This window comes from Lissotriton helveticus, chromosome 8 (assembly GCF_964261635.1).
Source record: "Lissotriton helveticus chromosome 8, aLisHel1.1, whole genome shotgun sequence".
Lineage (NCBI taxonomy): Eukaryota > Metazoa > Chordata > Amphibia > Caudata > Salamandridae > Lissotriton > Lissotriton helveticus.
The window spans coordinates 599,200,485-599,225,689 of NC_136069.1; the positions used below are offsets into that span (position 1 = coordinate 599,200,485).

General features: G+C 50.0%; 1 protein-coding gene across 1 annotated transcript in view; it reads left to right on the forward strand.

Moving 5' to 3' along the window:
• The window catches only part of PIBF1 (progesterone immunomodulatory binding factor 1), an 853,407-nt gene that overhangs the window by 15,899 nt on the left and 812,303 nt on the right, over positions 1–25,205 (forward strand). Inside the window, exon 2 of the mRNA XM_078656041.1 lies at positions 21,100–21,398. Coding sequence (XP_078512167.1) covers positions 21,156–21,398 — 243 coding nt within the window. The 5' untranslated portion in view covers positions 21,100–21,155. The remainder of the gene's footprint in view (positions 1–21,099; positions 21,399–25,205) is intronic.

Sequence of the window (25,205 nt, forward strand, 5' to 3'; positions counted from 1 at the left end):
TGCTATGCTATGTTTTGTTATGCTATGTTTTGTTTTGCTATCCTATGCTTTGTTTTATTATTCTATGTTTTGCTATCCTATGCTTTTTTTTGTTATGCTATCCTATACTTTTTTTTGCTATGCTATGCTGTGTTTTGTTATGCTATGCTATGTTTTGTTATGCTATGCTGGTGAGGGTGTGTGAGTGTGTGTGAGTGTGTGTGAGGGTGAGTGAGGGTGTGTGAGGCTGAGGGGGTGTGATGGTGAGGGGGTGTGAGGGTGAGAGGGTGAGGGGGTGTATGAGTGAGGGTGAGAGGGTGTGAGGGAGAGAGTGTGAGGGTGGGAGGGGGTGAGGGTGCGTGAGGGGGAAGGGATGTGAGGGTGAGGGTGTGTGAGGGTGTGTGAGGGTGAGTGAGGGTGAGTGAGGGGGTGTGAGGGTGTGGGGGTGCGAGGGTGAGGGGGTGCGAGGGTGAGGGGGTGCGAGGGTGAGGGGGTGTGTGAGGGTGAGGGGGTGGGTGAGGGTGGGTGAGGTTGTGTGAGGGTGAAAGGGTGAGAGGGTGGGTGAAGGTGAGCGGGTGTGTGAGGGTGGGTAAGAGGGTGTGTGAGGGTGAGGGGGTGTGGGGGTTAGGGTGTGAGGGAGGGTGAACGGATGTGAGGGTGAGGGGATGTGAGGGTGAGGGTGAGGGAATTTGAGGGTGCCAGGAGGAGCAGCTGACGAATGGTAAGCAAATAGCAAGAATGACGTGGGAGTCTACCAATGGTAAATAAAGGTAAGTAATGGGTGGGCTCTAAGCTCCCTTTTTAGGATAATTGTTTTCGCTGACAGCGCATACTCTCTTTAGGTGAAACCTAAAAAAGGGCGAGACAGCACTGAAGAAGGCTTAAGAGGATAAAGATAAGGAAAGACAACAGAGGAGGTGCAGAGCACAACAGAGGAAAGAGAGCAGGGAAAGACAATATAAAGGAGAGAGAAACGGGAAGACAACAGGGAGGGAGTAAAATCACCTCGAAGAACAGAGAGCTGGGAGAGAACAGATCCGTAGGAGAGAGAAGGGAAGACAGAGTGGAGCACACCGGAAAGAGGGGGAGGAGAGGCAAGGAGGGCGGTAAAGAGAAGAAAGACTGCAGAGAAGGAATGGAGCTCAGCTAAGGACCCAGAGCTGAGAGAGGGCAGCCCTGTAGGAGACAGAAGGGGTGGACGGAGAAGAAGGGAGAAACATACCTGTAGAAGACAGGGGGGAGGAGACAGCAGGGAGGAACTGAGGGATCGCAGAGGAGAGAAAAAATCAGAGAGGTAACATTATGAGGAGAGAGAAAGGAGTGAACAGGCGGGGCGCCACAAAAGACAGAGGACAGACAAAACAGCTGGAAATAGAATTAAAGACAGCAGACAAGCAGTGGAGTAACAGATGAGGGAAAGCAAGGAGAGGCTACGTGGGTAGTCAATGCAAGGATCGACCGCAAGAAGGACTGTGGCATGAGAGCGCCGAGGAAATAAACCGAGAGGAACTGCAAGATTAAGTGAGAAATGAGAGTCGAAGAGCAGAAAAGTGAGATGAGGAAGACGAAAATAAATGAATAAGGAGGAAAGAATTAGGCTAGAGGCGAGGAGATGAAAGGAGTGAGTGACGGACTGAAAATAAAAGTGCAAGGGAGAGATCGGAGAAGTTAGAGAAAGTAGGTAGAGGACGTATGGAAAAGAGAGAGGGGTAATTGAGCGGAAGGTGAGAGAGGGAACAGGAGCAAACATTGCGTAGGAGCAGAAATACTGGCAGCGCTGCACAAATCAACATTACATACAAGTGTGTCACAAAATTACATAACGTTGTATAATATAACCAGATAACATAAACAGCACAACATGGAATGTTAGGAGAAAAGGTGGGGAAAGGAAGCAAGAGAGAGCAGGGGAAGTGACGACAGAGTAGGAAGAACTTAGAAGTGTTTGAGGAGAAATAGGAAACCAGTAAATTAAGGCTCGCGAGAGCGAGGCCAGCAAGTTCGGGAGCGCATTCCTTTGAAGTCTGATGGGGAGGGGGGGCGGGGGAGCAGCTTCCTTTAAAGTCTGATGCCGAGGCACAGACTAATGGTGGTGTGCGAGCGGCTTCCTTCCAAGTCTGATGGGGGGGCGGGGGAGCAAATGGCGAGTGCGAGCCCGGCGCACATGCACTGGCCATAATCCGCATTCCAAAGCCCTCTGGCAGGCTTTCCTGGAGACTCTAGATAATCCTCGCCGGAGCAATGCGCATGCGCATTGGCTCAGTGAGACCTAAAAAGGGGACAATCCTGTGGCAAAATACTTAATCTTCGACGCGCGTTTTGGCGTAAAGTATGCCTTCGTCAGGAAAAGCCACAAATCCTGAAAGTAATAAAAAAAACGTACTAAACATTCGTTTACATTGTCATTACTCAGTTTTATAGTCCAAACTATACTTTAGGTAACATCATTTAACTGACACATAAAAAATGAACACATTGATTGACTTGGTATACCTTCATTTTATGTTCCTTTTAGAGAAAGAAATCTAAGACATAAAATACGAATTGAAATGGAAAAAAGAAAATAGAAAGAAGGGGAAAGATTTATAGGATGTGCTGAGAGTATTGTTGGAGGTAAAAGGTTTGTGGACACCAAACATCCCAGTCTAACTTATATAGCGCCCAGTGTGAAAGGGGATACACTCTAGAATGGTTACTTTGTATCTTATGGCCAGGAATCAAGAATGCCAGGAAATGGTAGTTTTAAAATATTCTGATGTAGCTGAGAACCTGTGAATATGTAGCAAATTGTCATTTATGCCTAGGTTCTATATTTTTATAAGGGATGGAAAGATGATGCTGACAGAGGCTTTTTTAGTCAGAATGAGGATACCTTTTGTCTTCCTTGGAGGTCCAACCAGGATACGGTAACACTGATCACGTCTGGAGATCAGATGAGGTTTCTTAGGTATATGGGGTAACGCTCTGTGTCCTAATAAGGATCTGTAAATGGAGAGCCTAGGATTATATTACAGTTTCTTCCCCGCTTGATGAACTTTAGAATAGGATTGGATAAAAATTTCTAAATATTACCTGGTTTAAAATGTATAGATCTCACAGGTCTGGGCACAGAGTAGCATTCCGCATGGATGGCAGATGTACGAGAAAGCATTTATTTTCCCTAATAAGGAAGAGATAGAGATGAGCCGTGTCCTGTCTTATTTATGTTTATCAAATTAATATACATGGCTGTAGTCTCTCTGGGGCGATTCATCATAAGTTGCCTAAAATAGACACGCCTACTTCAGACGTAAAAAAGTGTTGTTGATGTCGGACCAGACTATATCATTTTAAGTTTGTGACTTGGTCTTATCTTATATGTTACAGCATTGGCTAACGGTGCTAACTTCTTAGAGGTATTGTATACTGTAAACGTAAATATTATTACTAGAGTCCCGTCAATGCGGGCATTATTGGCTTAGGTTGCAAACAGTGCAGTCGGTGGGGGGCTATCCGATACGGACACACTGTATTACAAGAGCTTAACAGGGTCCTACATATTTTGCTCACCTTAATTCAGTGGTTCCATAGGTAGACTGCCTCAGTCTGATGTGCAACCAGCCAGGAGGGTGGATATTGAAGGATGAAATGTTTCAATAAGATCTTCTGACGGTGTTGAAATGGAGCCGACAATCAAGTATTATCCACTTTACGTCACGACGCGACGTAAGGCGCTATTCACAATGCGTGCTATGTAGTGTGAGTTATTGAAAGCAATAGCTGGATAAGACCAGGTCACAATACCATCGTGAAGCAACAATAGACGGTAATTTCGTCTGGTTAGGCGTGATGGTAGATCCCAGTTATGTTGGCCTGATAGCGCTAGTCTGTCAACTTATTCTTATTAAATGTTATAAATAGGTACCATGTGAAATTCTTGTCTTGTTTTTTTATTATGTGTTTTTATTATGGAGTTATATTTGGTAACAAGATGAAAACTACATTCCAATAGTTTTCAATTTATTTCCACATATATATATCTCATAGCTAGTGTGCGATGGAACGTTCTGTCAATGGTCATAGGGCTTTAATTTAAAAATAATCTGAAAGCAAAAGGCTAAATCTATGTATATGCTTGCTTTAATCAGTGGTCCTCAATTTTCTTTCGGTGGGGGCCACATCAGCTTTCCTTTCTGTGATGGGGGGCCGGGGTCAGTCTTATAACAGGAAATGATATGGGGCAAAGTGACAACCAGTATTATTGTTGAGATTATAATGACATTTTGTTTTGCAGCTGTCCTTCACTGGGCCTTGGCGCCACCTGTTGGTTTGCAAAAAAAGTAATAGAAAGTCTTCTCGTGTTTATTTGAAGTACCACAGATACTCCTTTTATTTTATAGATATAGATTAGATTCGAAAATAAAAACACAAGGTGATGATAATTTTTTTGCCACACAGTAAAATAACATTAATACAGAATAATTGTAATAAACAGGCTGACTTTAGGGTGGTCCTGGAAGCATGCAGGCCCCTCAGGAATGGCAGATAAAAAACACAAGCAGCCCATCAGCAGATGACATGCTGCAGTCTCCTTTTGTATGTGACATCACTGTTCAAGAAACCTGTTGTCTATAAAAAGAGCATTGCTATACTGACATTTTGTTCATATTCATAGTTACTGAAATCAGCAGACTTACCATATCAGGGTGAGCTGTGGGCTTGCTTCTGACTGATGAGGAGATTGATGTCCGGTTCCATTCCAGTTACAGCCAGTCTCAGAGACTGATGCAGGTGTTGATCTGAGAGTCTTGATCTTGTCGGATTTTTTATCCGCTTCGTGCGTGAAAAAGTTTGCTCACAGATATATGTGCTCCCAAAAACTGTGGACGTCTTCATAGCGTGCTTTCTGATGTTGGGGTAGGTCTCGTTTGGGAGGGAAGCATATTACTCTATGAGACAGTTGGGCTTGAATGCGTCTTTCAGCACATCACAGGTCTGCAACTCAGCATGTTCAAATTGAAGAGAAGGCAGGGTGTCATTAATGTTGGCAGCAAAAGGGTTCTGGAATATGCGAATTTCTTTAACGTGGGCATGAAGCTCACGGAATCGCATACTGAACTCCGCTCTCAGCTTTTCCAGTGCGTCCTTGCACTTCTTGGTTGTATACGGGACCGCTGGCTCCTCAGCTGAGAGGCTCCGAGTAGCAGGTAAATGGGTGAAGTCTTGTTTTTGCACTTGTCCAACAAGCAGCGCCATTTTAACCTCAAATACTTTGACGTGGGAATAAATGTCACTGATTAATTTTTCCTCGCCTTAGAGCTATAAATTGAGGCTGTTTGAAATTTCTGTCACATCTGTTAAAAAGGCACGGTCCCATTTCCATTCTGTGTCGATCAGCTCTGGGACAGTTTTTCCCTTTGTCAGGAGAAGGGCGTTGATTTCAGGTAGCAGCTCGTAGAAGCGCTTCAAAACTGTACCCCGGCTTAACCATCTGACTTCAGCGTAGTAAAGCACGTCTCCATGGGCAGACTCCAGCTCGAATAGAAAAGCTTGGCACTGCCTGTGTTTTAGTCTGTTTGCTCTGATAAAGTTTATGCAAGACACAACCACCTTCATGACAGATTCTCACTTCAGAACTTTGCAGCACAGTGCTTGCTGGTGAATCAGGCAGTTGACTTGTAGTGGGGGGGTGAGACCTCGTTCCTCCATTTCTCTTTTTATGCGCCCCACTAGCCCCCGCGACTCACTCCCCATCACTGAATGACTTTCCACAGCTTGTAATCAGTTTAGCTACCTTGAAGCTGGCCCGAACGGATGACCGGTTCGCCTGTGTTTGGCGTAGCATTGTACTCTGCTGTGCGGCAAATCCATTTTGTAGCTTAGCCACCTTGTCTCTCCTCACTTGGCCCAGCAAGCTAGCATACTGCCCTTCATGGCGGGTTTCATAGTGTCGGCGGATATTAAATTCTTTAAACACCGCCACTGGGGGGCGTGGCCAAGATGGCGGGCTGACTAGACGCTCTTGCCGTGAGCTCCTGAGACCCCAGAGCCCCTGAACCGTCCTGCGCCGCTGATCTCCCCCGGATTCAGCGGAAAGGAGACCGGACACGGCTGTGAGCATGGTGTGCGCTGCTTGGAGCCTCCGGCGGCGCGGATAGTATAGCGCGCCGCCTCGCCCCGCAGGCCCCTGGAGCGGGCGGAGACAGCGACTCAGACGCGGTCCCGTGTGACGGAGGCCGCGGCCAGCCCACTGAGCCCTTAGACCGTAGGGAGTCTCCGGCCCACCAATCATCGGGGATTCGGAGATATACCCCTCCCGGAACGCCGGAGCGCGTTGAGGGTGGAAGAGGCGGTCGCGGCGGCGACGCGCCTAGCGGAGCGGACCGGGGGTGGAGCCGGCGTAGTGTCGCTACGCGACCCCGGGGATTGGAAGGGCCGCGAGGCCTAGCAGGCCGGAGAAGCAGACTGACTCCTTCCAGTGCTCTCAGCTGTGCGGTAAGCCGGGTGAAGCCCCCGAGGCCGTCTCCGAGTGCCCGGCCGGACCCGCTTGCAGAGGGGAGGACCCGGGAGACGAGACCGGGCGACAGCCGCGTCGGGCCTGGGCGGAGGAGCCGCCTGGCGAGTCGGCGGTCCCGCCCCCCGCCGAGCCACCGGGACCCCGGGCCTGCGCTGAGACACCGCATCACAGGAGGGCCCTTCGGACCCCAGGGCCGCCCAGGGCCCTACAGACATCGGTCCGGCTGCTGAGGTGGCACGATCCGGCCAGGAGGGGGCCTATCCCGTACTGCTTCTCCTTGTGAGGGGGCGGTGCTCCTCTAGGACCCTTGCGGAGGAGCTGCGTCCCGGCCATCAGCCTGGAGCCAGCGAGGTGGTGCGCTCCTGAGCTGGAAGGGTGCACTCTATGACTGTTGCTGTTGGCCACTGGTCGTTGGCCCTCTACCGGGTGCCTTGCAGTCGAGCGTGGGCTGCTGCGTCCGCTGCCCTGGGCCCTGGCATGCCACGGATCTGACCTGCAGCGGAGGCGCTCCGAGCGAGGGACGTAGCTCCATTATCATTCCTACGGCCTTCCACCACCAGCGACGCGCCCCGCTTCTGTGATGTCGGGCAACAGAGGGGGCAAGAAAGGAGAGCGCACATTGCCCAAAATGCTGGGCAGAAATGCCACACGACAGGACAGATCCCAGCCAGCCTCGAGCCCTCCAACTAGCTCTCGAGGAGCGGAGGGGGGTGAACCTCCAGTCACCAGATCTTTTCTGGAATCGTTGTTTAGCACCCTCAGGGAGGACTTCCAGACGCTGAAGCAGGAAGTGGCTGGCGAGGTCCGTGAGGTGAGGAGGGAAGTCGACTCACTTGGAGAGCGTGTCTCCACCATGGAGGACGCTAATCACACCCGGGACGAAGAAATCGAGCTCCTGCAACAGGAGGTGCTGCGGCTCAGGGACCAACAGATTGACCTTCAGGCCCACGCAGAGGATCTCGAGAATAGGTCCAGGCGCAACAACATCAGAGTCAGGGGCGTTCCGTCTAAAGAAGAGGGGGAGGACACAGCAGCCTACCTGAGAGACCTGTTTCGCGACATACTGGGCGAACCCGGAGACTTTCCGGTGAGAATCGACAGGGCACATAGAGTGGGACTTCCGCGCCGCGCCTCAGCGCCGCCCCCGGACATCTTGGCCTTCCTGCCGGATTTTCCTCTGAAGGAGCGGATCTTGCGCGAGGCGCGCCGCAAACACCCGGTGAGCTTCCGAGGCCAGCAACTAGCCTTGTTTCAGGACTTATCCACGATCACGTTGCAGAAACGCAAGTCCTTTAAGATTGCCACGGACTTTCTGCGAGAGCACGACACGCAGTATTCTTGGGGCCACCCCTTTAGGCTTATTTTCCGCTGGAACGGAACGCTGCATCAACTTCGGTCCCTCCAAGACATTTGCGGAGCGCTGGGTATCACCGCAGCGGATGACACTGCATCGACGCCTCGCCGCCGTAACTCCAGGGACGGCTGGCAAACGATTCGACGGCGACGACCTACGCCCCTGCCTCCTCGACCGGACTCTCCCACGATCAGAGCGGAAATGATCAGCGCCATACGAGAGGTGTCTAGAGACACGTCGTCAGGAGACACGGCCTTGACGGCGTGAGCAACCTCCGGGGGGAGATCGTCTTGGCATCACCGACATTGCAGGTTCGAGGGTTCTGGGGGAGAGGGGGGGTTCCGGGAAGGCTACGGTGGTGGCTGGACGTCCACTCGAATACCTTTCCACGGACTTGTCCACTAGGGACTGGACTGGGACAATGGAGTTTTCTACACAGTTAGGGCCGGGGCTGCGGGGGGGGGAGGGGGGAGGTGGGTGCGGCTCAGGAAGGGGGTTGGGGATCCGGGGAGTTGGGAAGTTCGGGGTCTGTTTGGGGAGTTGGAGGGAGGGTGGTACGGGGTTTGGGATGTGCTACATTTGACTGCTGCCGCGCTTGTTATGTCCTCATGTCACTATATCGGGGCTGGTTGAGGCCTACTCAAGGGAGGATCCAGACTCCGCGTTGGATTGATGTCCTTGTTCTTTGTTGCTGCTCTTGCCCTGTCCTTCCTCTGCAGGAACAGAGTGTGACGTGCTGTGCTGGATGTATGAGGCTTTTGTTGCGACCTGCACTGCCGATTTGTACGGGACTCCCTGTTACTCCCGGCCCATTCAGCGCCACTCTTACGATGTTTCCTCATGGCTCTTAAGATTGTCACTCTTAATGTCAAGGGGTTAAATAACCCGGTCAAACGCAGGGCAATACTGTCCCTCCTCGAGAGTACCCAGGCGGACATATGCCTTTTGCAGGAAACTCACTTGCTGGCCCGAGACTGTCCCAGGATGCGGTCTCCAAAGTTCCCGGTGCAGCTCTTTTCCTCTGGGGCTACTAAAACAGCGGGGGTGGCTATTCTGGTCTCTAGGAGGTTTAAGGGGGAGGTACTGCACAAGGTCGTAGACCAAAAGGGGAGGCTCCTGGCTTACAGGGTTAAGATGGGGAGCTTTCTATTCACGGTGGGCTCCATATATAGCACCAATGACCATCAGGATCTGTTTTTACAAACTGCACTAGCAGACATAGCGACTACCCCAGACAGACACATAATCATTGGGGGCGACCTGAATATGGTCTTTAATTCGTCCTTAGACAGGTCCATACAGCGCCACCCACACACCAGGGAATTTTCGCAGTTGAGTAACTCCCACCTAGGGGATCTGGACATGCATGATCTCTGGAGACGCTTCCACCCCACTACACAGACCTATTCCTACTACTCCCACGCACATAGGACATACGCGAGGCTGGATTATCTCCTGGTTACGGGGCCGATGGCGGAATTGGCGATCGCTTCTGATATAGGGGTCCTCGCGTTGTCTGATCACGCTCCGGTGACGGGCTCTTTCCAGCTGCCGCCGGAGTCTCCGTCTCGCGGAGTCTGGCGCCTGCGAGATACCCTGTTACATAGACCAGCGGTACTGCAACAGGCACGCGCAGCGATTACTGAGTTTCGGGTACACAATGAGAACGAAGACACCTCCCAGGCGACGCAGTGGGCAGCCCTGAAAACGGTGCTCCGGGGCGAGTTTATCGCTATCTCCTCAGCGGAGAATAGGGACCGGCAGCGGAAAAGGGGCGAACTTACTGACACCATACGGGAGCTGGAACAAATGCATCGGAGGACGGGGGCCCCCAGAGTCTGGAGGCAGCTTAAAGCGGCCCGGAAGCTCCTTTCCGCGCTCGACATGGATAGGGCAGAATATGCGGCACTGCGCATGAAACACGCTTACTACACAGGCGGTGACCGATGCGGCCGACTGCTGGCGAATAAGCTTCGGGTGCAGCATCTGCGCCAACGGGTCACGGGGCTATCCGGCCCTGGTGGTACGTTGGCCACGGAGGACCACCGGATCGTGGACGGTTTCCGTCGCTTTTACGCCGACCTGTACGCGGGCGAGTCCCCCTCGGCTGAGGCCGATTACCTCGCGTCGGTGGACCTTCCTGTTCTTACATCAGAGCAGGCGGAACACTTGGAACGGGACATTCGACCGGAGGAGGTGATTGGCGCTATCTCCCGCCTGAAGCATGGGAAGGCCCCGGGACCTGACGGTTACACCCCGCTTTTCTATAAAACATTCTGTACAGAGCTGGTGCCGCTGTTGACACGACTCTTTAACTCCTTTGCCGAGCCTGGGGCCATCCCTCCGGATCTCCTGCGGGCCACAGTGTCGGTTATCCCTAAGCTAGGGAAGGACCGGACCGACTGTGCCTCCTACCGGCCGATCTCGCTACTCAATGTAGACCTCAAGCTCTACACTGGGATTCTGGTGGCACGTCTAGCACCACACTTGCCGGGACTTGTGGACCCGGATCAGGCCGGGTTTGTCCCCGGCCGACAGACGGTGGATAACACTAAAAGGGTGGTACACATCCTGGAGAAGGCCTCCCGTATCCCCGGTGAGCGCATGCTGCTCTCGGTCGACGCGGAGAAGGCGTTCGACCGGGTGCATTGGCCTTACCTAGAGAAGGTGCTTTGTAAATTGGGTATAGGAGAGAAGTTCCGCACCCTCATATTTAATTGTTACAAATCTCCTACTGCGATAGTGAGAGTGAATGGCTGCGACTCTGACCGATTCGCGATTGAGAGAGGGACCAGACAGGGGTGTCCACTTTCCCCACTGCTTTTCGCTCTTTACATGGAGCCATTTGCTCAGAGGATTAGGCAAAACCCGGAGGTGACTGGAGTCCGGATGGGGGGATACATTCACACCATCAGCTTGTATGCGGATGATGTGATTTTTATGCTTGACAACCCGAAGGAGTCACTTCCCGCTTGCATTGCTGAGCTGGACGCCTTCGCCGCGGTGGCGGGTTTTAAAATGAACATGAGAAAGTCGGCGGCCCTTGACATCTCACTTGCCTCTGTCACACGGCTTGCGCTGCAGGGACAATTCCCCATGCGATGGTCTGGTGAGCTGATCCCCTACCTCGGGGTACTACTGGCGCCTTCTCTGCCTGCCATGGTTACTGCTAACTACGCAGCCCTAAGCAAGAAAATGAAGGAGGAACTGCTACGGTGGAGCAAAGGCACGCTATCATTACTGGGACGGGTCGCCGCGGTAAAGATGACCCTCCTACCGCAGGTACTGTATTTGTTCCGGGCCTTGCCACTCCAGCCGCCGAAAGGGTGGATACGTCAGGCTCAGACCGATATCGCGCGGTTTGTCTGGCAGGGCCGTAAACCCAGACTCAGGAGAGCCCTGTCCACGCTGGCACCCGAGTCCGGTGGTCTTGGGATTCCGGATCTCCACAAGTATTTTCAGGCAGCGCAGCTGAGATACCTGGTGGAATGGAGCAAATGGGAGTCTGACAAGCACTGGCTGTTCCAGGACCAAGCGGTGGCGGGCAGGACTCTACAAGAGATACCCTTCCTTCGCAAAGGTCACAGACCCCCCAATCTCTATGCGTCCTTTGTCACACAGGTCCCGCTCCGTGTTTGGGATGCGGTGAATATTAAACGTGACCTTCCCGTCACCGCTTACACCACTGGTGGGGAACCCCGACTTCCAACCCGGAACGGAGCCTCGAGCGTTCTCGCTCTGGCAGGCAGCCAGATGCTGCGCACTGTACCATATCTACGGCCCGGAAGGCGCCGTGCCATTCGAAGACCTTCGCCGGGAATACCGCTTGCCTGAGACTGAGCGTATGCGATACCTGCAAATACGCCATTGGGCGCTTCAGCCGCAGGTAAGGGAGTTGGCTGATCGGAAGCTTACTCCGTACGAGATGTGGCTGGCAACTCGTTCCTCGGACGCCAAGCTCATTTCGGACATATATCGACTGTTACAACCCCCCCCTTACCACATCCATAGCCCCGGGAGAGCTCGCTGGGAACGAGAGTTGGGGAGGGAACTGAGTCACAAAGAATGGGACGACATCTCCTACCGAGCGCGTCACTCCGCATATCACACCGGGCTCACGGAGACCTTCACTAAGATATCCACATACTGGTACTATACACCACAGAGGTTGCACGAAATGAACCATCACATCTCGGACACCTGCTGGCGGGAATGTGGGCAGGTGGGAACGCTTACGCACATTTTGTGGGATTGTCCGCTGCTGGGTCCGTACTGGAAAGAGGTTTTAGACGAGATAGACCAGTGCTTTAACATCGAATTACCTCGCCTCCCTGCCTATGTCCTGTTGGGGTTGCCCAATGGCTTGATGTACCCTCTGCGCTCCAGGCGAGGCAGACAGATTGCGATCGCCTTAGGCTCGGCAATCCAGAACATACGCATATACTGGCGAACCACCACCCTTCCTCATTCCGTAGGCTGGCTACACAGGTTATGGCACGTTCTGGGAATGGAGAAGCTGTCCCTCACAGTGGCGGGGGAGGTGGACAGGTTTGATGACCTGTGGCAGCCTTTTCTCACCCTGTTGCAGTCGGAGTTCAAGGAGATTACATGTCCCCGATATCTTAGACTGCTGCGACTGACAACCCCAGTTACGCAACCGACATAGAGGGGGGGTGCATTGGAGGATGTGGCTCCTTTGAGGAAGAACAGGATGTATAGGGCATTTGCACAAGCACAGAGGGGAAGGGAAGGGAGGGGGGGTTCGGGAGGGGGGAGTTGGGGGGGTTGTTGGTTCCGGAATCTGTCGTCATGATCCCTTTGCCCACAATCAGACTCTGCGAATGCATGGCTAACAATATGTGATTTTCAGACGGTGTTACAGGAGAAAGTCTTTGCTGTACTTAAGCACGACGACTGCATTCCTTGTTTGTACTGTTTTTCTCTTTGTTTCTGAAACTGCAATAAAATACTTTAAACCTAAACACCGCCACTGTCTCTTTGCAGATTAAACAAACTGCCTTTTCCTTGCACTGGACAAAAAAATAGTCATCTGTCCACTGCTGTTTAAAAACTCTGCACTCTGAATCTATTTTCCGTTTTCCCAACAGTTTCGACATTTTGTTGTCCTTCTTTCTTCCGTTCTTCTCGGGCTGGTAGAGGAAGTAAGGGAGACCTGATTACAATGGGCACAGATAAAGCCCTCTCTATGTTTACTTCTTGTGCACATGCGGTTAACAGCGTTTACCTTGAGCTTAGGAACACCCAGTGAGGTAGAAGTTGTCTATAGTGGTTAGTTAGAAAACAGCGCTCCTGTGTAGAAACGAAAAAAGATAAGCGCCCCAGCGCGTAATCAAAGCGCTCCAGCGCGGTGTCCAAGGTATTCACATAAGCGCCCCAGCGCGTTGTCACGAACTGAAAGTAAAGCGCTCCAGTGTGGTGCTAAAACAAACCACAAGTACATCGCTCCAGCGCGGTGCCAAAACAAACTCAGGATAGCGCCCCAGCGTGGTGCCCAAACAAACAACCAAACCCCAAGTAAAGCGCTCCAGCGAGGTGTTGAAACAAATCCAGAATAGCGCTCCAGCGTGGTGTCAAAACCAACACAGAATAGCGCTCCTGCGCGGTGTCAAAGAACCTCAGTAAAGGTCACGAACACACGGCCTCAGAAAACACGGTTCTTACTTGCGTAGAAACAGGCAAAGGACAGGCATCAATCCGAAGCTCTGTGTTGGCGGGAACTTCTGTGTTAAGCGATATCCCCCGGAAGGCCTGTGAGATGCCACGGCGGTTTCCGGTCGCCTGGAACTGGACCGCCAACCGCCTGCTACCTGGAAGTGAGGAATACGTGTCATCGCATGAGAGAAGAAGCAAAGGATTGTTTGGGATCGTTAAGTGGGCCATTCCAGTTAATTAGACGGGCCTGATGTGGCCCGGGGTCCGTAGTTTGTGGACCCCTGCTTTAACTGGTTAAATGAGCAAATTTTTCCGACGTAGATCACTATTCAGACCATGTGTCTAATGAAAAAATCCAGAAAACTTTGCGTTTTTTGCGAACTTTCATACCACCCATGTCATCTTGTATGTTGATTTTTTCCAAGATGCACCACCGAATCTCTTCTGGTTTGTGTTGCAATTCTTGAAAATGTTTCACTAGGGGAGCCATTAATTTTTTGTCTTTATAGCAGAACGATGTTCTGTTATTCTGGTTTGTATGGCTCTTGAGGTTTCTCCCACATAGCCTAATTGGCATGGGCAGAGAATTAAATAGATCACGTTCTGTGTTCTACAATTCCACATGTTGGTCGCTTGGATTTTTAACCCATTGTGGATTAATGTTTCTCCAGGTATTATTACATCGCAGGATTTACATTTTGTGCATCTGGTTGTTCCTTTAATGGGAATATTACCATTAAAAGATTTTTGAATGAATGGTTGTCTAAGAATATGACATTCAAACCTAGAGTGCACCATGATGTCTTTTAGATTTTTATTTTTGCGATATGCATATAGGGGCTTCTCTAGTTTGTTGGTATTGGCAGAATTACAGTTTAGAATATGCCAGTTGGTGTTGATGATATGTTTCACTTTGGTATTCAATGTAGAGTGTTTCGTTATACACACTAGTTGTTTTTGTTCCAGTCACCTCTCTGTTCTTAGTAGGTAGTCCCTATCATAAAATCTGGCTCGTTTATAGGACTCTGACAAGTCTGTGGGGGTATCCTCATTCTAAGAATTTTCTTTTGATATCAACTGCTTGTTTATCAAAATCAGATAGATTATAGCAGTTTCGTCTAACTCTTAAGATCTGAGAGAAAAGAACACTTTGTTTTTGGCTTCTGGGGTGGAAGCTTTTAAAATGTAGCAAGGTATTCCTTGCAGTCGGTTTTACATGTAAGTCAACTTCCAGACTTCCTGATCGATTTCTAATTACAATGTCCAGAAATTCAATTTCTGTAGTATTGCTGTGAGCAGTAAACTTTAGGTTTGGATCTGTAAGGTTTAGCCATTGCAAAAATTCTGACAGTGTATCCTCTCCACCGGTCCAGATAAAAAAGATGTCATCAATGTATCCGCACCAGTGGGAGACAGATTCGAAGAAAGCGAATATAATAGTAATAAGAATAACAATAATAGTAACAGGGAGAATGGTTATAGTGCTGAGAATAAGGCTGAGAATACGAAGCAAAACTAGAGAAGGGGAAATGGAGGAGTGAATGAATGGAAGCGAATAGAAGAATAAAGCAGGTAGAAGGTGGGTCAAAGTGTGAAATTGAGGGGACTGGGACGGCTTCTAGAGCAGCTGTGGCCCGCTATGCATTAAATCACCAGAGCCCGCTGCTGGCGCGGATGCATCCGTGTCCGTCGCCTCTATACGTAGGAAGGGTGTCCATATCTCTAGAAAGATCTCTGATTGGTCCTGTAAGTTGTATATGATTCTCTCATGGGAAGCCGTTTGGATCATAGCTGTCAGCCAGTTCCCTTGTGACGGGTGGTGGGGAGTCACGGGGCTCCATTGGCGCAATATGCAGAATTTGGCCGTAACCAAATCTGTATGAAAGAGGCAGCGTTGCGGCCTTGATAGTTCGGGGAACCACTGCAAGTCATGCAGAAGAACTTCAGGGGGCATAAGCTGTAGGCAGAGTGGCATGGTGGATCCCAGGTTCCGTCCCACGTACTCCCAAAAGGCCTGCGCTGAGGGGCACTCGCAGATGGAAGACTTTCATTGGGAGTTGGGACATCTCCAGCAGTTGGCATGTGGGAGAAGACCTGCTCTGTGCAATTTTGTGGGCGTCCAGTACCAGCCCTGAAAAACTTTAAAAAGGCAGAATTTCAACTGCGCCTCTCTTGCGCCCTTATCCGGGGCTTCTAAGATATCCGCCCATTCGTCATCTTCATATGTGATTGCCAACCGTTCCTGCCATCTGGCACGTAGCGTCTGTGCCAAGGGAGTCGAGAAGCGGTGCAACAGTAGAACCCCATAGAGACCGGACATTACCCCTTTGTACATCCCCCAGGTGAGAAGGAATGATAGCACCGGTGATAAGGACAAGTTCCACGGGGGGCTCCAAGCACTGCCTCAGACAGTGTTGTAGTTGGGTATATCTCCAGTGTTGTAGGAAGACCGTACTCATCCAGAGTTGTACCAGCGGTTTGAATGAAACTTGGCAGATAAGCTGATCAATTGTATGGATACCTGCTGCCTGCCATACCTGCCATCTCAAGCCCTTCCCCCCCTTTATACTTATAGTGTCATTCCCCCCATAGTGGAGCCTTCTCATGCAGACGGGGGTGAGCGCCCAGCAGTTTGTGAGCCCGTGCCAGGCCATACACGTGGCAGATATGATCAGGTATTGAGTACCACTGTTCCTGGGCTCCGTCATATATAGCAAAGATAATCCTGCCTCGGCCGAAAGTAGGTGGCATTCCAATGTAACCCATGCTGGCTGGTCCGAAAAGTCTGATAAGAACCATGCCATCTGGGAGAGATGTAAAGCCAGCGCAAAGAGTTCTACCCATGGGAGGCCAAGTCACCTGTGGGTGTGGCGAGCTTGTAGCTTGGACGCATCTATGCGTGGGTTTGAGGAGCCCCCCACAAATAACCGAATCTTGGAGTCTATCTGCCGCAAGGTTGTGACGGGCCCCTGCATCGGAAGCATCCCCAGGGTATAGTTAAAGCGCGGTAGCGTTACCGTGCGGACTGCCTGTACTCTACCCCACAGTGAAAGTCCCAAGGCCTTCCATTTCTCGAAGTCTTGCTGCATCTGGGTAATCATCGGGTTGGGATTGTCCTGAATCATTCCTGCTAGGCCTTTATTAACAAGAACTCCCAGATACTTACGGCGTGATTGTTGCAGTAGGAAGGGGTACCCATGTATGGCCGCTTTTGTGGTCCTGTCCGAGATGGGAAGTGCTTCACTTTTGCCCCAGTTGATCTTATACCCGTAAAAGGAGGAAAAGTCATCAGTAACCTGAAGTAGAGATGACAGTGAGTGGGGCAGGTCCGTGAGAGTTAACAAGATATCATCTGCATATAAAAACAGTTTGGAAGTGGACAAATTGTGCATGGTGGCAGCGAGTGGCTCCATAGCCAGGAGGAAGAGGAGTGGCGAGAAGGGGCATCCCTGGCGCGTCCCTCTATGTATTGGAAAAGGGGTCGTATAGGAATCCGCCACAATTAACTTGTGCCGTGGGGTTCCAATACAGGAGGCGTACTTTGGCTATAAATTGAGCCAAGAGGCCATGGTGTTTCATCACTCAGAATAGGTATTCCCACTCAATCCAGTCAAATGCCTTTTCTGCATCGAGGGAAAGGGCGATAGCGTCCTCAGAGAGGCCCTTGGTTACCCACAGTACGCAAGTGGTTCCTGGAGGACCGGCCCGGAACAAAACCCACCTGTGAGGCGTGTACCAGGGATGGCATGACTGCTGCTGAAGAAATTGACGCATCACCGCTTCGTGGCTGGAAAATTGATGGAGCACCTGTTTTTCCACAGCCGCATCGACCCAGTCCATCCCAATTTTCAATGCATCGCACCTGTGCACCAAGTTCGTCCTCAAAGTACCCCGCAGTAGGGAACTGAGACCGTGTGTCTGGAAATCAATACATCACCTCCCCTATCAGAAAGGAATCAATGCATCACCTCCCCTGCGAGGCAGTAAGGAATCAACGCATCACCTCCCCTGACAATAAGGGATCAATGCATCACCTCCCTGGCAGTAAGGGGTTGATGCATCACCTCTCCTGGGACGCTCAACACATCACTTTGCTTTTCCTGTACCTCATCTTCCCATTGCCTGTTTTCGTCTTTGATTGTGTAAGAGGGATTTACCAGTGGGAGCACGGTAGCGCTAGACATTAATTCTCCAGGGCTTACTTCCAGGACTGGACAGTCCTAGTTCCAGGGAGAGGAGGATAGGAGAGTGGTCCGAGAGGGCCTGTCTCCTGAATTTGGGATTCCTGGGTAAACTGTACTACCCTTTGGAAGCTAGGAAATTATCCAGGCGGCAGAGCGTGCTTTGTACCTGAGAGGCAAAGGTGTATTCCATATCTGTGGGGTGACTCAAGTACCAGTGATCTACCAGGCAATTATCTTGCATAGCGTCCTCCAGCAACGCCCGGTCGGCTGCGTTGTTCTTGTCCAGCGGTCTAGTCCTGTCCAAGATCCGGTCCCTCGCTAGATTCCAAGCCCTGCCTATGAGGAATTGGGATGTGACTATTTCTGACAGAACTCTATTTAACTGCAAAAATTAAAGTCTGGGGCTCACGGAAGACAGAGTCTTTGTAGGGAAGGCAGGGCAGGTCCTCAGGGTTTCGGGGGGCTGCTGGCTGCAGTGCACACTGGGATTCAGCTGGAGAAGTTCGAGGTCAGGACAGGCCTGTATGTCTCGGTCCAAGACAGTTGGTGTCCTCCTCTTCTTCTTTTTTCAGTACGGCTCTTCAGTTCTTCTTCTTGCTTGTCTGAGGAGGCACGGTTCGGGGTCTCCCTTAAAAACTACATTTAGGGGCGTTTCAGATAGGTACAGGTCGGGACCATGGGTCCCTTCCTTGGGGTGGGTACACCCCCTATTAATCCACCCCCCAGTGGGAGGGGGGCGTAAGGCTCACTCTGGTTGGCTGGGTCCCCCCATCTTCAAGATGGCGGGGACTGAGAGTTGTGCTTTGCTACGCCTACCCAACCTAAGGGGTGGGTTTGGCAAAAGTGAGCACACCTCTCCTCCTATCTTGGTTTCCTGCCGGTTGTCCCTCCCAAAGTAAGGGTTAGAACCGGTGGGGGCCAGTTAGTGGGAACAGCAAATGGCTGGGTCAGCTCACAATGGCGGCAAGCCTTTGAACCTTCCCCTTCATGGACCATGCTCATTCTTGGGTAGGAGGCTTGGCACCTCTGCCTAGGATGTGCTTTGTTTCGGCAGACTCGACAGACGGGTCCAGAAACATATCTCGTGGTGGCCGTTGGTGAGCAGCCACTCAGCCAGGACACTAGAGTTAGGTTGTTTTTCAGGGGGTTTTCTAAGATGCCCTCTGAGTACATTTGGCATTAAATCCAAAACTGGCATCCGTGTGGGCTTATTGAGCTGACAGTTTGCTACCAAATGTATATGGCTTTACTATACTTACAATGTCTAAGAATGGACTTAGACACTGTAGGGGTACAGGGCTCCTGCACCTGTATCCTCACGATTGGTATAGTGCACCCAGATTGAGGGATGTCTTACCTATACCATGGGCAGTGGGTTGTAAGCATGGCACACATCCCTGTGTGCCATATTGACTCTTCACTTTTCTCTGCACCAAAACACGCAGCCTGCAATGGCAGTGTGTGTTTGTTAATGTACAGGACCTTTAAGCGTGGCTCAATATGTGATGCATCCCTTGGAGGCCTTCCCTGGTCACAGTGCCCTTAGTACCTGTTACAAGGGATTTGTATGTGGCCAGAGAGGTGCCAATTTGGGGGTACAAAGGTACAGTTTTAGGGAAAGAACACAGTCCCTGGGTACCTGGTTAGCAGGAACACAGGGCACACTTAGTCAAGTAGCATCAACATAGCATCAACATCAGGCAAAAATTGGGGGAAACCATGCAATAAGGGGCACTCTCCTACAAACATGTCTTAACCACTTGGATGCTCAGGCCTTTTCCATCCTTCCCATGTAATTTCCATTGAAATGAATGGCAACTCCATGACGAGCTGAGCTCGTCATGAGCGTCGAAGGGGTTAAAGGAAGAACTACTGGACTCCAGAGAGAACTTCTGGATGTACCATTTAAAATCACTGCATCAAGATGGACTGAGCATTAATGACAATACCACCTGATTACTGCATATCTCAAGAGCTCTCAGGACTGCATTGATTGCTCATTCCAAATGGAATCTTCACTTCTGATGCTTTTTGAAAATTCAGCGGTGTTCTCTGTACAGCCACTGAGCAAACCATCTTGTACTACCCGAGGAAGGCGGAAGCTGAAACATTGTAGTGGAAATATTTTTGTTCTTTGAGTCAATATAAATATATAATTTTTTTTCATTTTTTAAATCTTTCTACTGAACACATTTACAACAAGCCTTTTGATGGGTCTTGGGTTTTTAGAGTTAACACTAAGCTGAAGGAGGTGGAGGTAAAAACGTAGAGAATTGAAACAAGAAAATGTGACTTGTATGAGGCTGAAAGTCTTCAGCTATTTTTGTGTGGTCTTGTTTCAAGCAAAAATCTAATGTTAGGAGAGAACAACCAATATTAAAATTATTGGGGTGTGGTTTTTGAAGAAAGCCAGAGTACATCACCCATATAATAATTATGACCACTTAATGTTGAAGGCTAGCAATATTTTTTTTGGGGGGGGGGGGGGGTGTCGGAGTTTTATTTAGTGCGAGCAAGACCCAAAGGTATCAGAGCGCTTTACATGAGCATCCCTTGCATTACAGGCGGTAACATTAATTTTGTTCCTGCCAAGACTCTAACTTGGTTCCCCAGCTCTGAGGTTGACCGCTTTAGCTGTTGGGCCACATCCTCTCCTCTCAATTGGGTGACTGTATAGCAAAATGGATCACACTTTCAATTCTCATGAATCTTCAAGGAATGAGCTGATGATGGTGCTGGAAGCAGGGGAGGAGGGCTGAACTCCTGAAAATGCCCAAGGTGTGGAAATTCTGAAATTGTTGCAGAAAGAGATTGTTTTGAGCTCAAATGTTTCGTTTTTCTCAGATTTCCACATTGAGAATTTGCAAGTGAAAAATAAAACCGTGTTTTCAAATGGGTTTCCAAGTTACTATATGGAAGCTGGTGAGACCTGGGATCCAGGCTTGAGAGAGGGTAGAGGTTGAAAGAATTTTTGTTCTCACAGATTGAAGCAGCAGAGGAGTGTGTGAATAAAATATCAACATCGGCAGATCGCGCCTCAGTCAAATGGTCTCAATACTGTTAGGGCCTGACTTGTATTTGAAAACGTCCATTTGCATGTACTAGAGCGGAGATTATTGTGGAGCAGCAATATTTAATTGGGTTAACATTCTTTCGGCCTCGTGAATCTGTGTACTTGTTTTTTTTATTTGTTTGTTTGTTTTTTGGGAGCGAGAGAAGTTACATGATGATCTTTTCCACAGAGCAATTTACAGATAAAGAACTGACTAGATGAGGCATTGGTAATTTCCACATGTGCATGTTGAAGTAATGCACTCAATATTTGTATCAAACTGTTTAATTACTGTGATCAAATATCTTCGATTAACGGATGCAAATGAAAAAAAAATGTAACTTCTGATGTTTTCTTCTAGTTGAAGTGGAAATTACAAAGTTGAAAGTCGGGCTTACTTTTAAGTCCAAAGGGAACATGGCACGAAGAAATTCCAAAAAGCCAAACATCTCCAGCTCCTTGGAATCCGAGGAAATCAGTTTGGAAACCTCAGTTCCAACGGATGACATTTCCTCACCCGATGAGAGAGGTGACGGGACCAAAGTTACCCGACAGCTTATCGAGAGGAAGGAACTTCTGCACAATCTACAGCTGTTAAAAATCGAGCTGTCCCAGAAGAATCTGATGATTGACAACTTGAAAGTGGAATACTTAACAAAAGTAAGCACACTTTAAAAAACCGTGCCTCTCGACAACGATAAATATTTTTGCACATTTATTGTACAAACCTTTCATCTGTTTAAAATGTTTACAACGTAGATGTTGCCAGTATGATAATATTTTAATTGTTAATGTGTAAAGTAGAATATATTCGTTTCAGTTCCAGCTCAGTGGAGAAACCCAAGAAAAACTAGTGCTACTTTTTATAGTTTTCCTCAGAATTCCAATTGGGTGTTTTTTTCCTGCTCAGATTAAATTAGTAATGTAAATGTAATTTGTACTTGTAAAGCGCACTAATTCCCTTGGGTGTCCTGGCGCTGTAACGCATACCGCTGTGGAACCCTTCCTGGCTTTTCCCTGGGAAATGTCCACTCCTGGGCACCCCCAAGGTGAAGCCAGGCATCCCAGCGCTGTTGGGGCCGTTGTGGAGATTAAGCAATCTATTGCCCAGAGTTGCAGAGTGGGACCCATGATTAGAATAGGAACCGAGGCGAGAATTGTCAGGTCCGAGGAAATTGAGCCCAAGACCCGCCGAGGCGGGAATTGAACCCTGGTCCCGGGCCAGACCTCTGCATCAGGGTCTGCCACTCTAACCATTGAGCCACACTTCTCCACACTTCTCCACAAATTAGTGTTGTTTTGAGCGACATAGTGTGGGATGAGGTTTTTGTATGTATTAAGCAAGTTTATGCATTGGCACTGACTGATACTGCGGGCCCAACCACTAAAAATTTTCAAAATCTCAAAACATTTTTAGTAAAACATACTTTATAAACGACGCATGATATCCATGGCATATGATTTGTTATAGTGACCAACCATTCTAGTCTTTCTTTTCTAGGTCTCTGGTTTCCATTGGCCTAAAATCTGGATGTACCCTGTGAAACACTGCTGTAGAGCAAGATGATTAAACAGTAGATTGAGTGGCACAGTCGGAGATGTTTGTGGTCTGCAACTTCCTCCAGCCTTGCGTAGATAGTACGGTCTTATTTTTATAACAGTTTGCTGGCGATTTCCACCAAAAATAATTATGATGTTGCAGTAACAGAATGGCCGAGTACGCTATGGAGTAGCATGGTGGTAGATGACATTTTTGTAGCATACGTCTTTAAGATACACCATGCTTACAAAGTAAAATTAGCTAAATCCAATACATATTTCCACTTTTCTTCTGTGAACATTACCTATAATCCTCATTTGATTGCTGATAATAGTCTCCTTAAACTATGGATACCTTGTAATCATGAAATCAAATGTTACCCTTTCTAAAGCACTCTACATTTAGGCGTTATCCCTAAAGACTCCAGCTGTGTGTAATCACTTGATAAGGTATACTGTTGATAATAATCCAAACTCCTGTGATCTAAATATGGTTTAAGCTGGCTTATTCCGATCTTCTACAACAGCCTCAGCAAACTTTGCAACAGTTCTATAATTGCCAGGGCCAGAAACGCTCAGACCTTTGTCCATTTTATGGGATGACCACAACACTTTTAAATAGTTCTGAAACGGGTGGCGTGATCTGAGGCGTCAAGATGGCAGTCGCAGTCTGAGAGTGCTCCGGACCTCCTCCATCATCCGCCCGTTTCCAGCTGCCATCAGCTCTCCTCTTTACCAGGAGCTGTCTCCTCATCCTGTCTGTATCGTCCTGGTCCTCTTTGGGGGCTGCCCGGGGCCCGGACTGTCTGCGCTGATTCCATCCCCCGGGCGGCCCGGCTCTCTCAAGATGGCGGCCCCCTCGCCGTCTTGCCCTTGAGCCTGCAGCCTCGGCCGGAGGATCCAGATCCTGATCCTGCCCCCCCCCGGTCTAGCTGCCTGTGACCCACCTGGCGGAGTCGGATCTCACTCTCGGCTGCCTGCTTGGCCGCGGAGCCCGGTGTTGCGGTGCGGGCCCCGCTCTAAGGACTGCTGGATTGTGGGGGGCAGAGGGTGGCCCCCGGGGCGCAGCGGAGGCGCCCTGGAGCGCTGAAGGGCACCCTTGCCACTCCGGAGGATACAGAGGGACGGATACCGAGAGCGGGAGGGAGGGAGACGGATGGATACAGAGGGACGGATACAGAGAGCGGGAGGGACGGATACAGAGAGCGGGAGGGACGGATACAGAGAGCGGGAGGGACGGATACAGAGAGCGGGAGGGACGGATACAGAGAGCGGGAGGGACGGATACAGAGAGCGGGAGGGACGGATACAGAGAGCGGGAGGGACGGATACAGAGAGCGGGAGGGACGGATACAGAGAGCGGGAGGGACGGATACAGAGAGCGGGAGGGACGGATACAGAGAGCGGGAGGGACAGATACAGAGAGCGGGAGGGACAGATACAGAGAGCGGGAGGGACAGATACAGAGAGCGGGAGGGACAGATACAGAGAGCGGGAGGGACAGATACAGAGAGCGGGAGGGACAGATACAGAGAGCGGGAGGGACAGATACAGAGAGCGGGAGGGACAGATACAGAGAGCGGGAGGGACAGATACAGAGAGCGGGAGGGACAGATACAGAGAGCGGGAGGGACAGATACAGAGAGCGGGAGGGACAGATACAGAGAGCGGGAGGGACAGATGCAGAGAGCGGGAGGGACAGATGCAGAGAGCGGGAGGGACAGATGCAGAGAGCGGGAGGGACAGATGCAGAGAGCGGGAGGGACAGATGCAGAGAGCGGGAGGGACAGATGCAGAGAGCGGGAGGGACAGATGCAGAGAGCGGGAGGGACAGATACAGAGAGCGGGAGGGAGACAGATGGATACAGAGGGAGTCAGGGTGACAGAGGGAGTCAGGGTGACGGAGGGAGTCAGGGTGACAGAGGGAGGAGGGTGACAGAGGGAGGAGGGTGACAGAGGGAGTCAGGCAGACAGAGGGAGTCAGGCAGACAGAGGGAGTCAGGGTGACAGAGGGAGTCAGGGTGACAGAGGGAGTCAGGGTGACAGAGGGAGTCAGGGTGACAGAGGGAGTCAGGGTGACAGAGGGAGGAGGGTGACAGAGGGAGGAGGGTGACAGAGGGAGCGAGAGAGAGAGACAGCGAGAGGTAGACAGACTGATACAGACAGAGGGAGACAGAGAGAGGGAGACAGTTAGGGAGAGAGAGGAATACAGACAGTGAGTGAGAACCCCCCCCCCCCAATGCATCTTAGGTGGTTCGGGCTCGCTATGCTGCGCTTGCTCGCTACACTGCCTTACTGTGTCTCCAAATGATGCATCTCCAAAAAGTGTGTCCCCAACATGAAAAGTTTGGAAAGCTGTGCTATAGGCTGTGGAAGCCTGGCAGATCGAATACAGAGACTTTCCAGTCCTGTTCATGGAAGTCTAACATTTTCAAAAGTCACATTTGGGATATTAAAAGACCTACAGCCCGATTGAGAGTTTGGTGGGCAGGTTACATCGTATTACAAGTGCATTATATCCAGTGGCCCTTGTAATATGCCAGATGGGAAATCTGTCAAGTTTGTGAAGGAGTAATCTCTCTGCCGAACTATAAATCAGGCACTCCGTTCACCAATGAGAAGTTAATAAATAACAAAATAATGCAAATATTTACTTTCTAGCCTTTCCTTAAACCTGATTATGTGATCAATAGTTTAACACTTAAACACTACGTCACAAAAATAGGTCTACGCCACTCTATGCAGTAAATCACACTTTTAAATCCTGGTTCTGCAGAGGCATGCCAGGCTCTTGCTTGGTATTGCTCCCTTATACACATTAAGCACCTGGTCCTTGAGGCGTCTAAGGCATGGCATACAGTTGATTTAGCTAATGTTTGACTGTGGCTTTTAAACATGTCAGATTAGTTTATTTTGATGTATATTTGC